This window comes from Diorhabda sublineata, chromosome X (assembly GCF_026230105.1).
Source record: "Diorhabda sublineata isolate icDioSubl1.1 chromosome X, icDioSubl1.1, whole genome shotgun sequence".
Lineage (NCBI taxonomy): Eukaryota > Metazoa > Arthropoda > Insecta > Coleoptera > Chrysomelidae > Diorhabda > Diorhabda sublineata.
Genome location: NC_079485.1, coordinates 21,612,159 through 21,632,625, shown reverse-complemented (window position 1 = coordinate 21,632,625; position 20,467 = coordinate 21,612,159). Strand labels below are relative to the sequence as shown.

Below are 20,467 nucleotides of genomic sequence, written 5' to 3'. Positions count from 1 at the left end.
CAAAGCAGAACTGAAAAAATTGCCGAAAATTCTTGTGGTAGTATATAATCGCTTTTAGGCTGTTCCTTCGGAAATTATTATCAAGTAAGATCCAGCATATACATCGACCTAAGCGGAAACAATCTACGATATTCAAAGGGTTTCTGGTTTCTGTCACTTGAATGAACACTTTGAAAGCATAAAAATGAAGCAGGCTTTTTGAAGAAAAGGGTGAGGCACATGAACATATAATTTCTGCATGTACTAAGACATCCAGTACCGTTGCCCGAACGAGATCGAAAGTAGAGAACCAACGTCTCCAAAGCCTTCTTAAATTATAGCATCCGTCAATGCTTTGGAACTGTACTAAGAACTGTTGCGTAGTTCAGCCTAGCTCCAGCAAAGAGGGTATACAATAGATCATTTAGGTCGGCAGTACATGTACAAACTCTTTGTATCTCAGTCCAAATCCAGAAAGGTTGTGAAAATTAAGTTTCATCTCATATTATGGAATTACGCTTACATGAGAACTTTACACTATGCATTTGAAGGAAACTTCTAATCTTGTATCATTAAATAAATATACAAGTTCTGGTAGTTAAGTAACGAGACGGATTTTTAGCAACAGAACAACGAAACTTCTACCATATAATATAGCTCTATCCATACCTATATATTGTTTACAGCTACATGTGATCATCGGCTCTCTATCAGATATTTGTTTCATACACATGTATTGATGGTGCTCGTTATAAATACGGAGAAGCGAAATCTCAAGCAATGCGTAGTGATCAAATTACATATAAAATTGGGAAATTTGACAACTGAAATTAACAGTATTACTGTAATTGTTTCGTTGCCATAAAATAACAAAAGTGTGTCGGGAAAGCATGGAAGACGAAATGCAAAAAGGGCGATCGGTCGAGCTGTGCAACGACATGAGCGTGCAGCGTGTATATACAACTTCTCTTATCAGTTCGATTGGTAGCATAAGAACTGATATCAACCGAGAAGTCCTCAAGAAGATTATTATGGGTAGTGTCGGAGGTTCTAATCAAAGAATTCCGGAATTGCTGCCTGGTAAAATCGCTGGAGTGAGTGTGTTAGTGCGGAAGAGAATAACTTTGAAGGAAATCGCCGAATAATTTCATGATCAATAATTTCTACATCACGAATATTGCATTTAAGTATCTATAATGTCTCACTTTAAAGTGCTATTGAAAAATATCAATTGAACATATTCATAGACTTTAACATTAGAATTTATTTTTATTAATGATTTATTCAGTATTTCCATTATGGGAAACAAGTACTGAAAACGTAATATAATGATTTACCCTTATTTATTTTTTAGGTGTACCTGGAAAAAGAAACGAGATTTATTACAATTGCTGTCCAGAGCCTTACATTGACATAACATTTTTTATTCTAATTCGAAGACGTACTCTCTACTACTTCTTTAATTTGATAGTACCATGTGTTTTAATCGCGTCTATGGCAGTTCTTGGGTTTACTCTGCCTCCAGATTCGGGTGAAAAACTATCACTCGGCGTAACCATTTTACTTTCTCTCACTGTATTTTTGAATATGGTTGCTGAAACTATGCCTGCTACTTCTGATGCTGTTCCACTGCTTGGTACATACTTTAACTGCATTATGTTTATGGTTGCATCTTCTGTCGTATCAACTATTCTTATTCTCAACTACCATCATCGAAACGCTGATACCCATGAAATGTCGCAATGGGTAAGTTAATAATATGAATATATAGGGAAAAAATTTTTTTATTAATTTTTCTTATTTATTTTTACGACGTATTTTGTTTACGTTGGACTTCCTTTATGTCATTTTTCGCTCAAATTGAAAATGATCACCGCACCATATATACATATAAATGTCTCATGATAAATTGGAATAAAACAACAATTCTTTAGTTTCCTAGCTCACAGATTTAACTACATTTTCATTCAAGTTCTATATTATGAGTTTCCAAAACATACTGTTATATACTTGTGTTAAATACTAAAATCATCTAGAATTCTTTGTTTTAGATACGAGTGGTATTTTTATGTTGGCTTCCATGGATTCTACGTATGCATAGACCTATCGAAAAAAAAAATAATTTTGTATCTTCACCGAATAGATCTGAACCTTCTGAACGAAGAACGATGCATTTTCCTGAGGTAGAAATGAAAGAACGATCGTCGAAAAGTTTACTAGCTAATGTTTTAGATATAGACGATGATTTTAGGCATAATTATAGGGGAGGAGGCACACCTACACCACTTCAGCCTGCGACGTTTTTTAGAAATGTTTATAGGTACGTCTGACACAATATTATAGTTTCTATGGAAATCGTATCAGATCATAGAAATATACGAGAGAATTTGAGGTTAGGTGTGCTCATTTCAACTATCCCAGCATGTTTAAAATTAACAATTTCTAAATATTCAACAATTCCCGACGCATTTCGTGTTGAGAAAATAAAGTAATATTTGATATTTTCTTTCATACACACCACAACCTTCAAAAAATGTATCAATTCAATCGAAACAATTCTCAGTGTATCCGTGCTATATTACATATTATATAGTATATGAGCAAGTAGATATCAAGCAATATATAATTTAGGAAAGCTTAAAGTTTCTTCAGTTAGTCTGTTGTCACTACCGACCATAAAACTAAGCGAGGAAGCGTCATTTACTGATATCTTCGCTAGAAAAAGTTTTCGCTTTTTTATGCTGAAAACCTTCTAATTTTTGTTTCATGAATGCTCGTAATTTTCTATAATTTTCTAAATTTATACCTTGATGTGAGGGGATCATACTTCTATACATTGAATAATAAAGTTTATAGCATTGAAGATTCATATCTCTTCCGGATAATTCAATAAAGTATACTAACAAAATCCTTTTAGAAAATGAATTGGTATTTTTTTCTTCTGCCAGTTTAAAAAAGATTCATAAGCCATATTATATACTTTCCTTGTCTTTCCTGGCAAAACATTTAATGAGGTAACTTCAGCAGTTTCTCTAATTTCTAAAGGTGTTTAAAAAAAGTCATTTTCTACATTTAGTTTTAGTTGGTTTTTATCACTATTTAACTCAGAATATCAAAGTGCTGAGAAATCTATGCACACAAACAATAATTTTGACAGGTTTAAGTTAAATTTATTTTGTTTAAAATACTACTTCGGTGTATTGTTTTGAAAAAGTGGTATATTGAAAAACAAATTTAATAGATGCTGATGGCTCAGTGTAGATACACCGGGGATTTCAACTGCATCTCCCAGCTTCGAATCTGGTCTAGAAAAATTCATTTTTTTTCATTTTTGCGTGTGCAGAGAACTGAATTAAAAATATTTAGTGGTTCGATTAAATTTTAGAAACCGATTTTTTGTAGTAAAACAATGTAATATTGTAGCTAAAAAAAGATACATCTGTCAACAGCAGAAAGGATTCATTGATCACAGCTTTAATTAATGTGTAATATTAAGATCGAGTAAACAGACCTATAATGGATACATTTTACAACAGTTGTGGATAAAATATTTAATACGAGTAACATAAATCAATAAAAATATCTCCCTTTGATTAGATTAGAGTAGATTAGATTTGAATTGAAAGATATCTTTTTATTTTTAAATTATTGGAAGAAAAATATAAATTTGGAAAATGGACATGATTCTACAAATCAAAATCAGAAATAACTTTATTTTTTATCTATCTTTACTCCGTAATATCTTATGAATCATCATCCTCATTATGTGAGAATCTTATCATTTTGCTCCACCGATTTCTGTAATTGAAATTAGGAGATCGAGTTTCTTATTCGAAACTTATTTTATAACTATATGATTACCTACAGATACTGATTAGGAGGTGTATGCTCATATCTTCCACGTCAACTGCTTTTGACCATACACAATTATCGATCGTATAAAACAATCTTCGTAAAAGATCCTTTCTTAAATTCGTATGACCAATATTTTCAAAAGCTTCTGAAACTTCAAATTTTTCTAATTATACTGAAAGGTATCTTCTGAATCTTTTGGAAATGTTAACAAATATTTTTTAGTACTTCTTCTATAGCATATGATATAAAAAAATCCATCTATTGAATAAACATTCATGAAGCCTGACTAGTTAAGTTCAACGTTTTTCTCCCATTTAACTCTTATTTGTGGGTCTTATGAATTTAAGTAACATAACGCAAGAGGGAATGGAGCAATACGGTGGGATAAAATTCGTGGGACACCGATTTTAGAAGTAATTGAAATATGTCAAGTTGATGAGAAAGCATCTGAATAGTATGTATTCGTTTACAAACAGCTTGACTCTTTTTGAATTATTTCAGACAGATAATTTGTACGACGCTTCGATTTTTTCAATTGCATTGTAAATAATATAATGTCCGTCCGTAGCATTCCAGAACAATTTTAAAGCTACTAATATAAGAATACTACACACTTATGACATAGTCAAGATATTGTGCTTCGAAGTGTTTATATTACCAATATACGTCACGACAAATAAGATTGATTTGACATTCGAAATTATAATAAGTATGTCGTTTATTAATAGAACCTCTAATTGGGGACAAGAAAATTTGCCCTGTATAAGTGATTCAGTAGTTAAATTGTTGGGAGATTTTGCCTCCTCAATACTCATAATTTCCTTGTGCAAAATAAATGCTGTTGATTCATCTATCAAAGTAATATCTATAGGGGTAATGATTTTTCATTACTTGATCCATTTTTTCTTATAAACGTGATTACAACAATGATCAAATTAACAACGACCTGACCATCTTGGAGCCACTCAAACGCTAACAGTTGCGAACCTGAAGTGAGAATCCCTTACTCGAATATTAAGGAGCACCTTAAGTTATGGGAAATACATATGCAATGAAAATTGAGAATGTGATACGGACTGCTGGTTCTGTGGAATAAACAAGAGGACTACGATACACCGTTATTGTAAATATGTACACGGATAATTTGGCCTCTTGCAACAGCCTTGCCGTCGAACCAATTCTGAAAAGCCCCCATATGTTAAGGCAAACGCGACCAATGAATAGATATTGTCATTAGCTATGTTTTATTACATATTGAAATTATTTTGTATTGGTCGCAATCAATCTTATTTCTCAAAATTCTTTTCTCAAAATCTTCTTTTCTAATTATATGTAACAATAGACAACGCAGTGGTCTACAATGAATGATTAGTATTTCTTTCTTCCAACGGTACATCTAGAATTGCACTATTCACTTTCCATTATCGGCACTAACACTACACCAAACTTAATGGTTCCAAAAGAGATAGGGGTTTCGTAGATGCAATAAAGGGTTCAAATGTCGCTGAGAACTTTTTTATTTCTGTAAATGTCATCTATTCACTTGTACTCAATTAACACGTTAGTTTGCGATGCTTCGATAATTACATAATAGAGTTAAACAAAAAATAAGTAAAAAAATATTTTTTCTATGTTTTGGTATTAGAGCAATATTATTCTCGCACACATTTTCGTGTAAGTAATGGTCATTTCTTGTAGTAGGCTGGTGCCCTTGAATAAGTTTCATTTTGACAGCTGACAGGACAATGCATTATCCGGACATGTGAAAGGGTCGTGTGAGGTTATTTCAATTTTAAGATACTATTTACAGTCAATCATGATGAGTTCTTAGACAAAGTAAATGTAGTCATGGAATAGGGATTAAACATACAAATTAAGAGTGGCTAAATTTCTTGGAAAGACCTAACCTCAGAATGAATGATTTAAGCAAACTTTTAAATTTAAATAATATTTCCAAAGTCAACTGTCAAACTTGAATCAATGCTACGAACCGACTACCTACGTTATGGTGTAATTTCCCTAATGTATATCTTTAACAATTTTTCCATGAATAAATAATGTGAATACAAGCCGAAACAGAAAAAAATAGTGTAGAACACTCGTAACAGAGAAAGTATATCGCACCTCCGCTAAAATAGTGTTAAAACTCAAAAAAGCAAACTATCCAGTAATAAGATTAACGGTTAGTCATACCTTCGTTTTTCACTTTTTGGAAGATAATTGAAAAATTGAGATAATTTGAGATATGATTTTCAAAATTTCTAGCACCAATGGTACAATAAAAGAGATTTTTCGAGTTTTAACACTATTTGAGCGAAGGTGCGTTATGAGTAACAGCTTTCTTAGAATACTTTTCTAATTAGGCAAATCTTATGATGTATGCAACTAAGCTTCGTCCCATGGTCGGTAGGTACAATGAAATAATTGAAAACATTTTGGGTTATCCAGCATTGTGTGTTGATTGACTGTTGAATTGATAATATTTATATTGAAATATAGTATTTATGTAGACAAAACGAGGAAGGCGGTAATGGTGGTAATGATGGTGGTCCCCGCCTTCAAGAATCCATAGGTGCAAATCATTCATGCATCAGTGCTGATTACGAGCTTGCTATGATTTTGAAAGAAATACGATTTATTACTGATCAATTACGGAAAGAAGACGATGCTGCGAACATCACCAAAGACTGGAAATTCGCTGCAATGGTGGTAGACAGACTGTGCCTTATTATATTCACTCTGTTCACTATCATCGCCACGTTAGCGGTGCTTTTTTCGGCACCTCATATCATTGTATCGTAGCCAATCCCCGTCCCGTTCCAAATCTCAAGCATATTATTCCTAGTTCTATTATTCTCAACAGATTCCCGCATTATAAATACTACACACCAGCCAAAACGAAATTAATCGACCCTTTTTAGTTCGTGATATTTACGAAAATGTAATCGGCTTCTTATCGGCACATATAGCTCAATAGCGTAAATGTTCAAGAGTGGTTAAGAAATAAACATAAAAATAGTGCGGTCTTCATCAAAATATAATTTGAATGGACAACTTGCATAAATTTATCAGTTAATAAATTACCGCCGTAAATGTCAAAATAAAATCTGTTTCAACCACACAAAAAATTTAATCTTTAGTTGTCATATCACAAAAAATAAGTAGCAACACTTAATTGAGTTATTCATAGTTACATTGAGAATTTTTAAATTTCACTCAAATTGTTTAGGTCTTTTCTGCTATTGATAGCTCTTTTATTTATGTTTTCAATCATTTAGAACAATTCTCTGTTTCAAGGATGTTTGAATTTTCTTTAATTAAATTAATGTTTTCTTATATTTCATGATATAAATGGATTTTAAATCTATTTTTTAAAAATCCTATATAAACAGTTTCAAAATCATTACAAGAAACTTCGAGTGAAATACTTTAATACATTATATTCTTTATGAATTATTAAATATCATATTTATTGAAATAAGTTGGTAGTTGCTAGAAAAGCCATATACATATAGTAAGGGTGTTCTACCTTTTGATATTCACGATCAATTTATTCCTTAATTGATCGTAGTATTTGTTTATTATCATTATTGTCAGGATAATTATTTTCTCCTAACGCAGTTTCTGCTTTATTGGCTATGCATTTGAATTCAGGTTTTTATTTTTGTGTTTATTTTATATTGGGACATCAAGAAAATATATTCCATTACTTTGTTCAATCTCCACTACACCTCATAATATATATATATATATATATATATATATATATATATATATATATATATATATATATATATATATATATATAGCACGTCATTATGATAATATATATATGTCAGGTAGGAGTAGACAGGCCGATACCAAGGAATCGGATCACTTCTTTCCACAAGAACAAATAACCTTTCTACCCCCCCTATATATTTATATTATTTGTATTTATATTTATATATATATATATATATATATATATATATATATATATATATATTTATATATATATATATATTTATATATATATATATATATATATATATATATATATATATATATATTTAATTAAAGAATATTCGACAAACCTTCCAAATGTTTATTTCTTAATCACGAGGGGTTTATAGGTTATTGCTTTTGATATAAAAATAGTTTATTACTATATTTTCAATATCAATTTGCATAAAACTATTCTTACTTATTTTTACTTTAAGAATTGCAATTAAAAGTGGAACTCGCCGAAACTATTGAGTTATTTGATATGGCTAACTGATAGTAAGCAAAAGGGTAGTTTTCAAATAACAGCTATAATAATTCAATTATTTCGCGTAATACACCAAAGGATAGTTATATTATTTCTATAAATATCCAAACCCCCTCTTGAAAAATGTATAAGCTTTTTAAATATTGGAGATTTTTTGCAGGAATTTTTAATTTACTAATAATTGAATAATACTTCTACTGGTGTGTAGTTAACAATGAGAAGAAAGTTACTGCAAGTTTCCAAAAATTTATAAATTTTTATACTTATATGAGTTTAGGTTCATGTTAACTATACACAATTGAAACAATCATTCTGTGATAGTTCAGTTTAAGGTAATTCATTAAGAATGTTCATTATCGGAACTGTATGATCTAAAACTCAAAATATTATGATTGAGATCAACATGCTTCGTTGATTGAAATATCTAGTAGTAGCTAGTTTCCGAGATACCGGATGCCGAAAGTTTATATATGGATATTCATTTTCGTATTAACTAGTTTCCACAATCGCCACCTAAATTTTTTTTGAACTTTATTACTGCTATATATATATATATATATATATATATATATATATATATATATATATATATATATATATATATATATATTAATTATTATTAAAATTTTTTTAAACAACTCATTAACCAGTTAAGTTTCATGAATCAAATAAAAGTACATTTTCAAAAAATTTTAGGCTTCTAGATATATTTTTTATAAGATTTACCAAATGCAATAATTTTAGTTAGCGCTCATTATTGGCAATGCTAAAAATAGTGCAAATTGGCAATTCATAAGCCAAAAACACGTAAAATAAATTTTTAAATAGTAATTGTGGACACCTGAAATATTATTTGGAAAATCAAATTCCAACACCCAGTTTCTCGAAAACTATATTTATATACATAATTTTGGATTAAATCATGATATTTCGCAATCCTAGAATATACAATTCAGATATTAGACACTCTCCATGAATCACCTTGTATATTATATTAGAAAAAACATCCGAGATTGGAGATCTTCTCCGGTGTTCTGGACTTGTGAAAAGAAAATTGACTACAGAATAACATGAATCTCTTGATTTTTTTCATATGTTCAAATTATTAAGGAAATTATATTTGTATTTGAAATTTTATTTATTTTGATCCGGTTTTTCATATTGAGCTCAAATTGTCATCAACATTACACGTTATAAACTCTCAGTTTGCTTACTGCGAGGAGGAAACTCCTCCTTCATATTAATCATAAATTAATCATCAAGAAATATTAAATCTATGTTCCAATACTTTTTTAAAGTTATGTTGTTTCATCAACTAACCTATGTTTGAATAACAAAACTGATCGGTGTGTTCATGATTCGAATTCCATGTTAAATAATATTCAAACGAAAGTTGAGGCTTTATAAATAATTTGGTAATGGCAACTAATTGAAAACCAAAATAAACTGCAGAGCTAAGAAAAATTTCGAATGTTGGTAAACACTCTTACTCTTAGTTCTCCCTTTTCACAATAATATCAACGAATGATTGATTCATCGAAACGTTTTTCGAACATATTTTCAGAAATTTTAGAATATTTTCAAAGCTCGCCGCGGCGTATTGGCCAGTAATACGTTCATATAAGATAATGAGTTATCGAAGTACAACTTATCTTCCCATAAATTCGTTTCTCCCGACAAGTTTACTATCTTGAATACTATATATTGCAATAATATTATTTTCATTTATTTATCACCTTCTGACAAACGTATAATCAGAGTGTACAAAACTTCGATAATAAAAAAGCTGTCAACATCACCTACACTTTTAATTCAATATAAGATGTTACTATTGGTTCCAAACAATTTCCAAGAAGTAAGTTCGAAACTTGTTTTCGATTGTTTCGCGTGTCTTTTCACTAATAACAGTAATTGTCTAAATTTGAACAGGAAATTCAAGTCTTTCGTTACTTGTAAACACGATTCGAATGCACTTTACTACTAATTTCACGTATTTTAGTTAAAATCCATTCACCGTAAGAATTATCTAACATTTCTAGGGCTTCCGTAGATACATTATATAGTTTGAAAGAAAAAATTGACACAATTTTTTTTTTTTTTCGATAATTCTATCGAAATACACTTGAGCTCAAATGATAAAATGGATCACTGTGAACACATTAAATGGGCTTTTTGAATTATCAATTTCTTGAACATTCGAAAAATAGATTCTTTGGACTCAATTTTCAATGTGACTTTATATATTAGGTTTAAATCTGCGTAAGTAAATAAGCACTTGAATCATAAGAAAATTGAATCCAATCTATAATATATATATATATATATATATATATATATATATATATATATATATATATATATATATATAATTTACGATAGAACATAACACAACCGCAGATTCTTCAACATCACTAAATTGGTTAAATTTCAAATAAATATAGACTATCTTTTCCGAATGTTACAACACTGTCCTTACTCTGATTTTCTAATTTTAACTATATTCATTTTTCTAATATTTTTTGTTACCCGTAAAATTACCGTTTTTCACAACATTGCGCTAACAGAAAAATATATAATTATTATTTTAATAGTTCCAATTTTCAGATTGTGATTTGATTTGATTAAAAATTACGATTTATCAATATATACTATTAAATTATATAGCACATTTGATATAGCTGCAAAAATTCAAATGAATATGGAAATATAGCTATTATTCTTTTTCATTTTTATCCTCCCCTATTTTGAAAACGACCCTATCTGCGGTCGTTCTATGTACCCATAAATATCCTTTAAACAGTTTGATATCCACTTTTTCCTCGAGGCTCTTTAGCTTTAATTTATTTTTCGGACAAATACTACTACATGTTGCTTGCTTCAAGTTTAATTTTAAAGCTTATATTCTATTTTTTTGTTCTAAAATATTTGGAATAGCACGATTTCAATATTTGCGAACAAAATATCTTCTGAACAATATCGTTAAATTATCAAGTACAATAGCGTAAAATGAATATGCTCATATTACGAATAATCTTTTTTAGATTGGGTTACGTTTCAGAATATATATATATATATATATATATATATATATATATATATATATATATATATATATATATATATATATATATCAGCAATAAAAATTATCCAGACCGTCAATGTAAAACTGTTTTCTATAAATTTATGAAGTCTGGGAATACCGATAATTCTATCCTGAAATCCAAAGCAAATGTGGAATGTGTGGAATAATTATGTTTCCACACGAATCCCCACTTCCTATTACTCCAACTATCATATCTGGACTCAATTTCAATTCTATATAAACCATTCACAGATCTCCACTCATATCGTCACTTTTCTTTAACATTCATAATTTGTAACCTAATGGATAAAATTATCAATGAAAGGATACTTTGGTATATATGAAGACACAAAATAATCTATCTCGCTCAGTCATTGCAGATTCCTTCTTCTCTCTCCTGCTATAATCCGTGAGAATGAACTGCCAGATAATATTGCAAAAGAAGCTATGACAATTAACCTCTACAGTGACTCAATACAAATTAACAATAGCCTGATAACCAAGAGAAGACGATCCATACGCGACCGTTATACAAATCTCTGGGCAAATTGGAACAATAAACTGAACTAACTCATCATTGATATTGTTAAATAGTCATTTGGTGCGATATAGATTGCGAAGAAAAAGTAATGTACAATTTTTGTAAACGGTGGAAAGTTTGGATTTTAATCTCCAAATATTCTGATGTAAGTGTTAGATTAGATTAGAAAATGTCGGTGGAATCTATTTAGAAAATAGCAGATTATCAATTTTTCATGAAAAATTTATCCAAAATTTCATCAATAGATAAACCTGCATAGTTTTCTTGGATAGTCGTTTATATTTAGCTGCAATAATAATCTCATTCATTTTTCTTTGGATATAGATAGTGTTAAAGAAGTTTATTTCATTTTTTAGATCATCACTATCAAAGCCAATAACATTTTCAAAATTTTTAACGTTTTTCCAAAAAGCGGTATTTGAACGTTGAGCTGTAGCCTTCTTAGAAGAAAAATGATTGAATTTGGTTACGAGGATGAGGAAAATGAATTGGAGCTCCTTGAATTATTCTCCATAATTCCGTTTCAAATTATAATGTCCGTTTTCATATGCCTATGATAGTGAGTCAGTGCTGGATACACATCAAAAACGGCTTGCCAGCGAATGCTCCACATGTTTCCGATCGCTGCCTCTATTGGTAGGTAGTATTAGCGCTAAGCGCTTCGTCCGCTGATTGCGACCAACGAATACAACAACCACGGTTACCAATCGTCTCGGATCTCTCGGGTCAGTCCCTATTTCCATTCCCTTGTTCTGTGTCTCCTTTGTCTTCCCCTGGGACACGGATTGTTCCGGATTTGGGAGTTAAACAGTAAAAATGTAATAGAAGAATTGATGCTTTGTTACTAAATCGAAATCACTTTCAACAAACTGTCCTCTAGTGGGAAAGTTTGAAAAAGTTCGTAGAGGAAGCCGAAATACAAAGGCAAGAGCTTGTTAAACATATACCAACTAAATGGTTGTTATTAGGCTCAGCCCTTGAGAAGATTATAAAATTTTATTCTGCTCTTGTTTCGTATTTTCTCGCTTTTGGAAGACTTTTGCCCAAATGCGTTGAAACGCTTTTGGGCTTAGAAGATTTGGTCTTAGATCAACCAGAAACATTTGAACATTTGAAGCTGCCAAGACTTCTCCAGAAAACTCAACCAAGCGCTACTCTTTGCAACTATGAACAAAAACAAATTATTGCTAGGAAAGAAAAACATTTTTTGTTCCAATCTGAGAATGACCAAGAGTCAAGCAGATGTAGACGTTTTTCAATGTGCAGTTTCCGATTTCCAAGTCAGTGAACGTTCAATATTCGTTCAGGAGAAATCGGATCAGATTTTCGCTAGTGCCAAAAAAGCAAATTTTTAAGCGCTAAAAAGGCTGTTTAGAAACTACTAAACATATTATTTAAAGATAAGTTGCATTGATTTTTTATCTAATTCTAAACAAGATAAGATCTCGATAAAAGCTGCAAAAAATATCATTTGAAAAAAATAGTGATTGATGAAGAATGAAGAAAATACTACACTTAATCCTTTTTTTTGGTTAATTAGTTAATTTTTTGTGTTTATAAAAACTTATTTATTGATTTATTGTCTCGGAGTTGGCAACCCTGACAATAACAGTTTACATTCAGTACTGGACTTGTATGATAATCGATATAACATTCCATATTTTTGTTAGATATCTAGATTAAGGGATTTTTAAAATGTTTGCAAGTGTCCAAATATCAATACATGACATTTCCTAATTAGATTTTCCTTGAAATTTGAAAGGAGTGAAAGTTGGATAATTGACAGTCAGAAAAATAGCTATTAAAATGACCATTTGGCTATTTAACAAAATCAAAGATGACCTAATAACATCATATATATTAGAAAGTAATATTAATTCGTCCTCAGGGTAAACCTTGCTTATATTAAAATTCCACCTAATTGCATTCAGTAGTCTAATTCGATGGAAGAAAACACTACCAATTCCTATTAACACCAACAAACAATATTTTTATTGTTAGACCTTTTCATAAAAATTTTGTTATGCAAATTTTCTTTATGTTGGTGTCCTTGGAAATATTTTCGACTTTTTATTTTAGCAGAATTAGCTTGATTTATTAGCTTTATAAATAACTCAACTTCTGTGTCATCATAAACATTTAACCAAATATTGAGAAAACAAAAAATTCGAATTTATTTGAGGAAAACTTTGGATATCATAATTTTGTAAGGATTTTATATGTAGTACTAGTTATTTTCATTCGATTTACCGGGCCGAATTATCAATATTAGAAAGTATTTTCTATTTTGTAATAAATTGTGGGTTAGATCGCGAACAATTTTGAACATTGTCTGAATAAAATTTATTTATTTATATTTAAGGCTGGATTTAGAAGATAAACAATGAAATAAAACAATTTTAAAACGTGTCGGATATAGTCCAGCATTATTTCTTGTTACTTAGTGAATAAATATTCTTAAAATAATAGAGATAAAAAATTTCTGGTAAAAATAAATAAAAGTCACACAGTGTTTATAGTGACGTTATATCTAAAAAACTATATCTAAAATTTATGACGCTCTGTAGCGTCGATTAAAGTAAAAAATTTACCTTACTGTTATTTAGTCTATAACTTAGAAATAGATTTTTAATCGATATCCAAGTGAATGGTAAATGAGAGTAATCTTATCAAATATATTTGACAAGAAAAATAAGCGGTAGGAATTATTTTAAATATGTCAATAGTATGTCTTGATCAGTTTTTTGCTAAATAATATTAAGATGAAAGTATAACGTCTATTGCACTTTACTTTACGCTGTTTTAAATCCAGACCTGAGTAAATGAATTAGCTAAACTAAATACGGGTAATTCTAGTAGTGAACTTACCAATTTTATGTTCAAACAATGCAATTGAAAATAATGTATGTGAACATATAAGCGCTTAGTGACATCAGTATCTCGTAATGACTGAGAGTAAAAGGTACTAACGCTTGTCGATTTGACAAAATTTCTTCTATAATGAACGCGATTTGATTGTAACTTTTTCGATAATGTTCGTAAATTATAAGAGTTATTTTATGAAATACTTCTTCCAATAATATTAATATTAACTTAAAGATGATCGGATTAATAAAAAAATCTTTGAATATGACAATCCACTACTGGTCTCTAACCAATAACTTATAAACATAGTTTGAACTGAGTTGTTGAAATTTTAAGCATGTGTCAACATCTAATCAACAGGGACAATACACTTTCAGCGAACCATGAACAATTGGAAGAAACGATTGTCTGCTTCAGCTTATTATAAACTAATGAACCTTTCAATATTACATTCGAAGTGGACATACTTATCCAATCATATTTGTTTAATTTTTTAGTGGTTGACGCTGCCAGTTTAATATCCTTTTTGCATAGATTCATAAATCCGCTCTTGGCTAGAATAGGTTACGGTTAGCGATATAGGTCTAAGAAATAATGACGACGAGAAAGAATCGTTAATTTCAGCATAGTTATACATCACTACAGATACAGATGTTGTAAACTTCATAACATAGATTGAACTTTGTTAAATGATTTCAATTAAAGACTCAAAAGGAAATTGATTGTTTTATTTAAATATCTATGATTGAAAAACTCCTTATACACATACACTTTGATATATCATCTAAAAGAATGAAAAGAACAAATTGATCCCAATTAGCAACATATGTGTCGTCTTTAGATGTTTTCTGCATGAGGCCAATATGTCTTTATATCAAATATGTACCTACTCATATTTCATTTGAGTGGCATTGAAAACGGTCAATACAATAATGGAATACAACAAATAAAATATTTGTACAAAAAGCAAATCACAAATAATGCCGTTTGTGAAGTTCATTTAATTGGAACATGAAATTGGAGATATACATTACATCGTTCGTCGCATCTATACCATTATTAAACACATTAAATAAGTTACCAGATAATCCAATTAGTATCGAAACCAGAATGATCAATTTATTTTACTGTCTTACATTCATAAATTCCTGCGTGCTATTATGAATGTATTATAGCAACTATAATAAATAAAAATATTGCTAGACACAATACGTTGTGTCAGTTATACGCTCATCATAATATCTAATTAACGACTTACCAGTTTCAAATTTGTGTATAAAATTGTTCTATTATTAGATAAACATAATTTAAAACTATATAAGTATGAAAATTTTATTTATTCAACATATAAGCAAAAAAATGTTGATGTGAGTACTAATGAAATTGTCATAAGTAATGTTTTGCCATATAGAAGTAAACTGGCATAGTAATTTCCAAAAATATGCGAAGAGGTAATAATTAAACGCTATAGAAATATTGAATATACACACTTATATGGAAATTTCTCGAAAAAGAGAAGGTACTATATGTTTATATAATCAATAACATTGGAATCCTAAGACACAGTAAAAACTATATTATTTCTTTCATAATATGTAAATAAATGGAATTTCCCTCCAGTCAGGTAAGGATCATCATTATTTCTACCAATGGGCTGAAGCCCCAAAACTTCTTATACAATCCCTTATGTATATAGGCATAATTAAATGTATCTCATTCCATATGACCTCCATTTCATGTGGAGGAGTCAGCAGTGTTTGAGGATGTCGCTGTAAGTTTCTCAATCTTCCACCGATTATATCATAATATATGCCATTGGGTAGAAGATTAATTTGACCCTCGTCTGATTATATGTGATCAAGCGTCATCTTATTGAAAAAATGTATTTTGAAATATCGGGAAATAAAAAATCAGATGAGGTTCCAATATTTTTTAATTGACTTAACCCAAAAATTCTCTGCCTCACCCTATGCCGTACATCATATATGTTTAGACAGAACCAGCATTCATAACGATAGTGTTCCATTCCTAATTCAATGCTAGTCGTTCTTGGCACCACTGAAGTCACATAAACAAGCCATTTAACGGACACTAATAGTTATGGTGTCAATCTTTATATTACGAGTCATCTCATTAACAAAATATCGCTTGTCTATTGAATGTAACGAAGAACCGAACCGATATTTCTTCTATGACAATTATGAATTGCATGCTTTGTCCAGGCATTTACTGGTAATTTTTGAAGAAAGCGGCTATGGTTGGATGTATTTTCCATGACTACTCGTACAATCGATAAAAGATCGTGTTTGTTTAGAATGTTTTCAAACCTTTTTTCACCCACCGACGACTTCAGCTCTTCTTGATATCCTTTTTATTCAGATACCAGAAGATTGCTATAAATAAATCAGTGAAATAAAATAAACCAACCTTCCATAAATACTTTTTATGTTCTTGGTTGCCAATCTTGAAAAAGGGTATGGCTTTTGTTTAAACAAGTTCTTTCCAAATGTATATTTGCTTTCCTTCCCACCGGAATTTTACTACTGATCGAATATAATTTCTCGGCCAACAGATAATTTTCATGTGGGAATATTGAGTGCAAAAATCCTTCTTATTTAAGATATTATACTTTTACATTTTTATGCTTAAAATAATTTTAGAAGTAGTTTTCTATTTTAATAACATCTGGGTAGCACATTTTCAACCTTGTGAAAGAATATATTTCAGTATTTCCTAAAAATAAAGATCAAGGTGTTCGAGCTACAAGTCATAAAACCAGGTATAAGGTAAATATAGATTAGATAATAAAAACCTAAAATATATTAAGTTGAGCGTCAACCATAGTACAATAATTGTGAGTAGTCAGTGATCTCCGATCCTTAGCATTGTAAGGACATACCTTCGAAACTCTAATAAAAATAAAATAATCTTTCTTATTAACGTATTTAATTATTTTTCATAAATAAACCGATTATCGAATCCATAATTCCAACAGGTTATGGTCGCAGTTCACGTTTTTGATTAATGAAAAAAATATTAAAATACAAATTAGTGGTTAGGTGATTCTCAGTGAAAATAACTGTTTCCATTTATTAAAATTATTGTTTAATACACAATATGAAAGATTTTAAATCGAAATGAAACATACAATATTTATAACAAATGGTATAGAATCGGACTTCTTACAATGGTGTGAAACGCCTATCCAAACTTACTCGGAAGACAATATCACGTTGATATTCGTAAAATTGAGATTATTAGATCAAGAAATTAAGCTATTGAATTAAAATATTCATAAGTAAAAAGTTTCTTTATATGGAGCAGAAACTGACATCAAACGGAATAATATAGATTTTAGAAAACAAAAAATAATCGTGGAATCGTCAAGTCAAAGGGACATGGTGCAAATAACAAGAAGAGTTCAAAGTATCATCATTACAGAAGGAGATGGAATTATAAAAATGAATGTCGTTACTACTTGCAAACTTTAAAGTATAAACCAAATACAGAAAAACCGAAGACAATGGAAACCATCCAAGCTGATCCACAGAAAGGAGATGATGTGATAAATCGCGAGGACCTAGCTCTAACCTTTTCTCACCTGAAGACACCCATCAAAATTTCTATTGCAAAGAATGGAGCTTCCATTACTGCAATTAAGATGGGAACCATCGCACTGACGAGCAATACAAGAGTTCAAGAAACAATCGAGAATGTACTATACTGTACAGTCCTGACGTACCGTATAATTTGTTATCAGTGTAAAAGATGCAACAAGCAGGGTACTTGGTAAACTCCAATGAATCTGAAGTAACAGTAAGCCGTAATGGTAAGACGGTAATGACTTGTAAGCAAAGAACAATCTATTTACTCGGGAATTTTCTGTAAGTGAATGCTTTAAATTATTTAAATAACGTATCTAATTCTGATTACAAATTATGGCATCAGCGATTCGGCCATATCGGAAAAGATTAATTTAATGAAATAAACAATAAGTGAATGATGTTGAAAAATTAAGTATTATAATACGTAATAATTATTTAGGGGAAGCTAGCATAAATGGTGAACAAGCGTTCCTAAAAATAAATATTAAATTACTTTGTATTGTTCGTTGATGAATTTAGTCATTACTTTTTAATTAGACATAAATCTGTTGTATTCGCAATTTTTAAAGATTATATAGCAAAGAGTGAATCCAGGTTAAATTTAAAAATAGTAAGGGAATTTATATTCAGATAATGGTGGAGAATATTTATCTAGCGAGATAAAGGATTATTGTGGGCAAAATGGTATAAGTAATCATCTCACAGTACCCCAAACTCCACAGTTAAATGGTATATCTGAAAGGATGGTCAGGACCATGCCAGAGAAAGCGCGAACAATGATATCTGGTGCGAAATTAAATAACATATTTTGGGGCGATGCAGTTTAATATGACATCTACTAAATCATTGAAAGTAAATGGAACACAACATGAAATGTGATATAATAAGAAACCGCAATTAAAATATCTAAAGGTTTTTAGTTCAATCGTATATTTAAAACCAGTAAAAATAAATTTGATGAAAACTCATCGAAGATAATACTGGTAGGTTACGAGCCAAATGTGTATAGAGTGTATGAAGTGGAAAATGACAAATATGTGGTAGTAAGAGATGTAATTGTAGATGAGACAGATTTTGTTGAATCAAAATAAAGATTAAAATTACTTGAAGGTGAGGTCGATCCAGGTAGGAGAACTGTGGTCCCTAATGATGCGTTAACCTCAAGAGACGACTTTTGTAATAAACTTGACAATAGTGAGACAGACCGTAATAGTAGTAGTGAAAATACACAAAATTCAGTAACTCAACTTAACGACAAATAGACAAAGTTGAAAAACAAACCGATAATTATTTATGTCAAGATGGTAGTGTAGTTTTTGGCATTGTGTTATCGCACAGCCGTTCTGTTACTATAGCTATTTAATCTGCTAGTTTTTATTTCCTCCGCCGGCTAGTTAGGTTAGCCGGGATATTGGTCATTGGAGCCGGTGCAGCCATTATTTTATCAGAGACTTTCTGTAGGTCTAATTTTTTAAGGTTCCATCGCGGGTCCTCGTTCCTCTCATTGTCGTTGTACTGCGTTCGTACACAGTACAACGATCATGTTTGGACTACGGTGGGCACTGTCACTTACGTCAGTGTCTACCTGACCTCCAACTGTTCCGCAGCTGACTTCGAAAGGAAGGTTGTGCTTCCTGGAGAACATTATCAGAGATATACCTTGAGACGTCGTAGGCGCAGGACTTCTCAATGCAAAAGCAATAGAATGGAGAATAATGCAAACTAACAGTCACGCTGGGCTGATCCTGGAAATAGCTGCATGACTGGATCTTGTGGTTACAAATAAGGAAAACACTTCAACGTACAGGAGACCAGGGTTTGGATACTCAATACCTAATGTTACAATGACCTCACATAGAATATTATGTCAAATTGAGGGATGGCGAGTTTCCGATGACTATACTGCCAGTGACCACCAGTACATAACCTTCGTTGTCACAGAACATAGTACAACGACAACGAGATAAACGAGGACCGCAATGAAACCTTAAAAAATTCTTTGATGAACTAATGGCTGCACCGGCTCCAATGGCCAATATCCCGGCTATACTAGGATATTGACTAATGGTCAAACTGAGGCCGGAGATCCTCCTCGACCTATTCAACACATTTTTGACAACAGGCACCTTCAGCTACCGGTGGAAGGTAGGGAGTCTAGTTCTTATTCCTAAAGGCAAAGGTGACCTGAATACACCGACTGCCTACCGACCGCTGAGCTTACTAAATACTACCGGTAAATTATTCGAACATCTACTGAGACTAATAGACGGGATACAAACAGGAGGCGG

The 20,467-nt window shown here is 30.8% G+C and overlaps 1 protein-coding gene across 8 annotated transcripts in view; it reads left to right on the top strand.

Annotated features, from left to right (window-relative positions):
* Nucleotides 1-15,285, top strand: part of LOC130451421 (neuronal acetylcholine receptor subunit alpha-7) — a 52,076-nt gene extending 36,791 nt beyond the window's left edge. For 5 of the 8 annotated variants that reach the window (XM_056790418.1, XM_056790420.1, XM_056790419.1 and 2 more), the window contains 3 exons: nucleotides 1,334-1,725; nucleotides 2,031-2,299; nucleotides 6,345-7,736. In XM_056790418.1, the coding sequence (XP_056646396.1) occupies nucleotides 1,334-1,725; nucleotides 2,031-2,299; nucleotides 6,345-6,636 (953 nt within the window). In that variant the 3' untranslated portion in view covers nucleotides 6,637-7,736. Of the gene's footprint in view, nucleotides 1-1,333; nucleotides 1,726-2,030; nucleotides 2,300-6,344; nucleotides 7,737-15,071 lie in introns of those variants that run through there. The other 3 variants (XM_056790425.1, XM_056790424.1, XM_056790426.1) reach the window with 1 other exon arrangement.
* The last annotated feature ends 5,182 nt before the right edge of the window (nucleotides 15,286-20,467 follow it).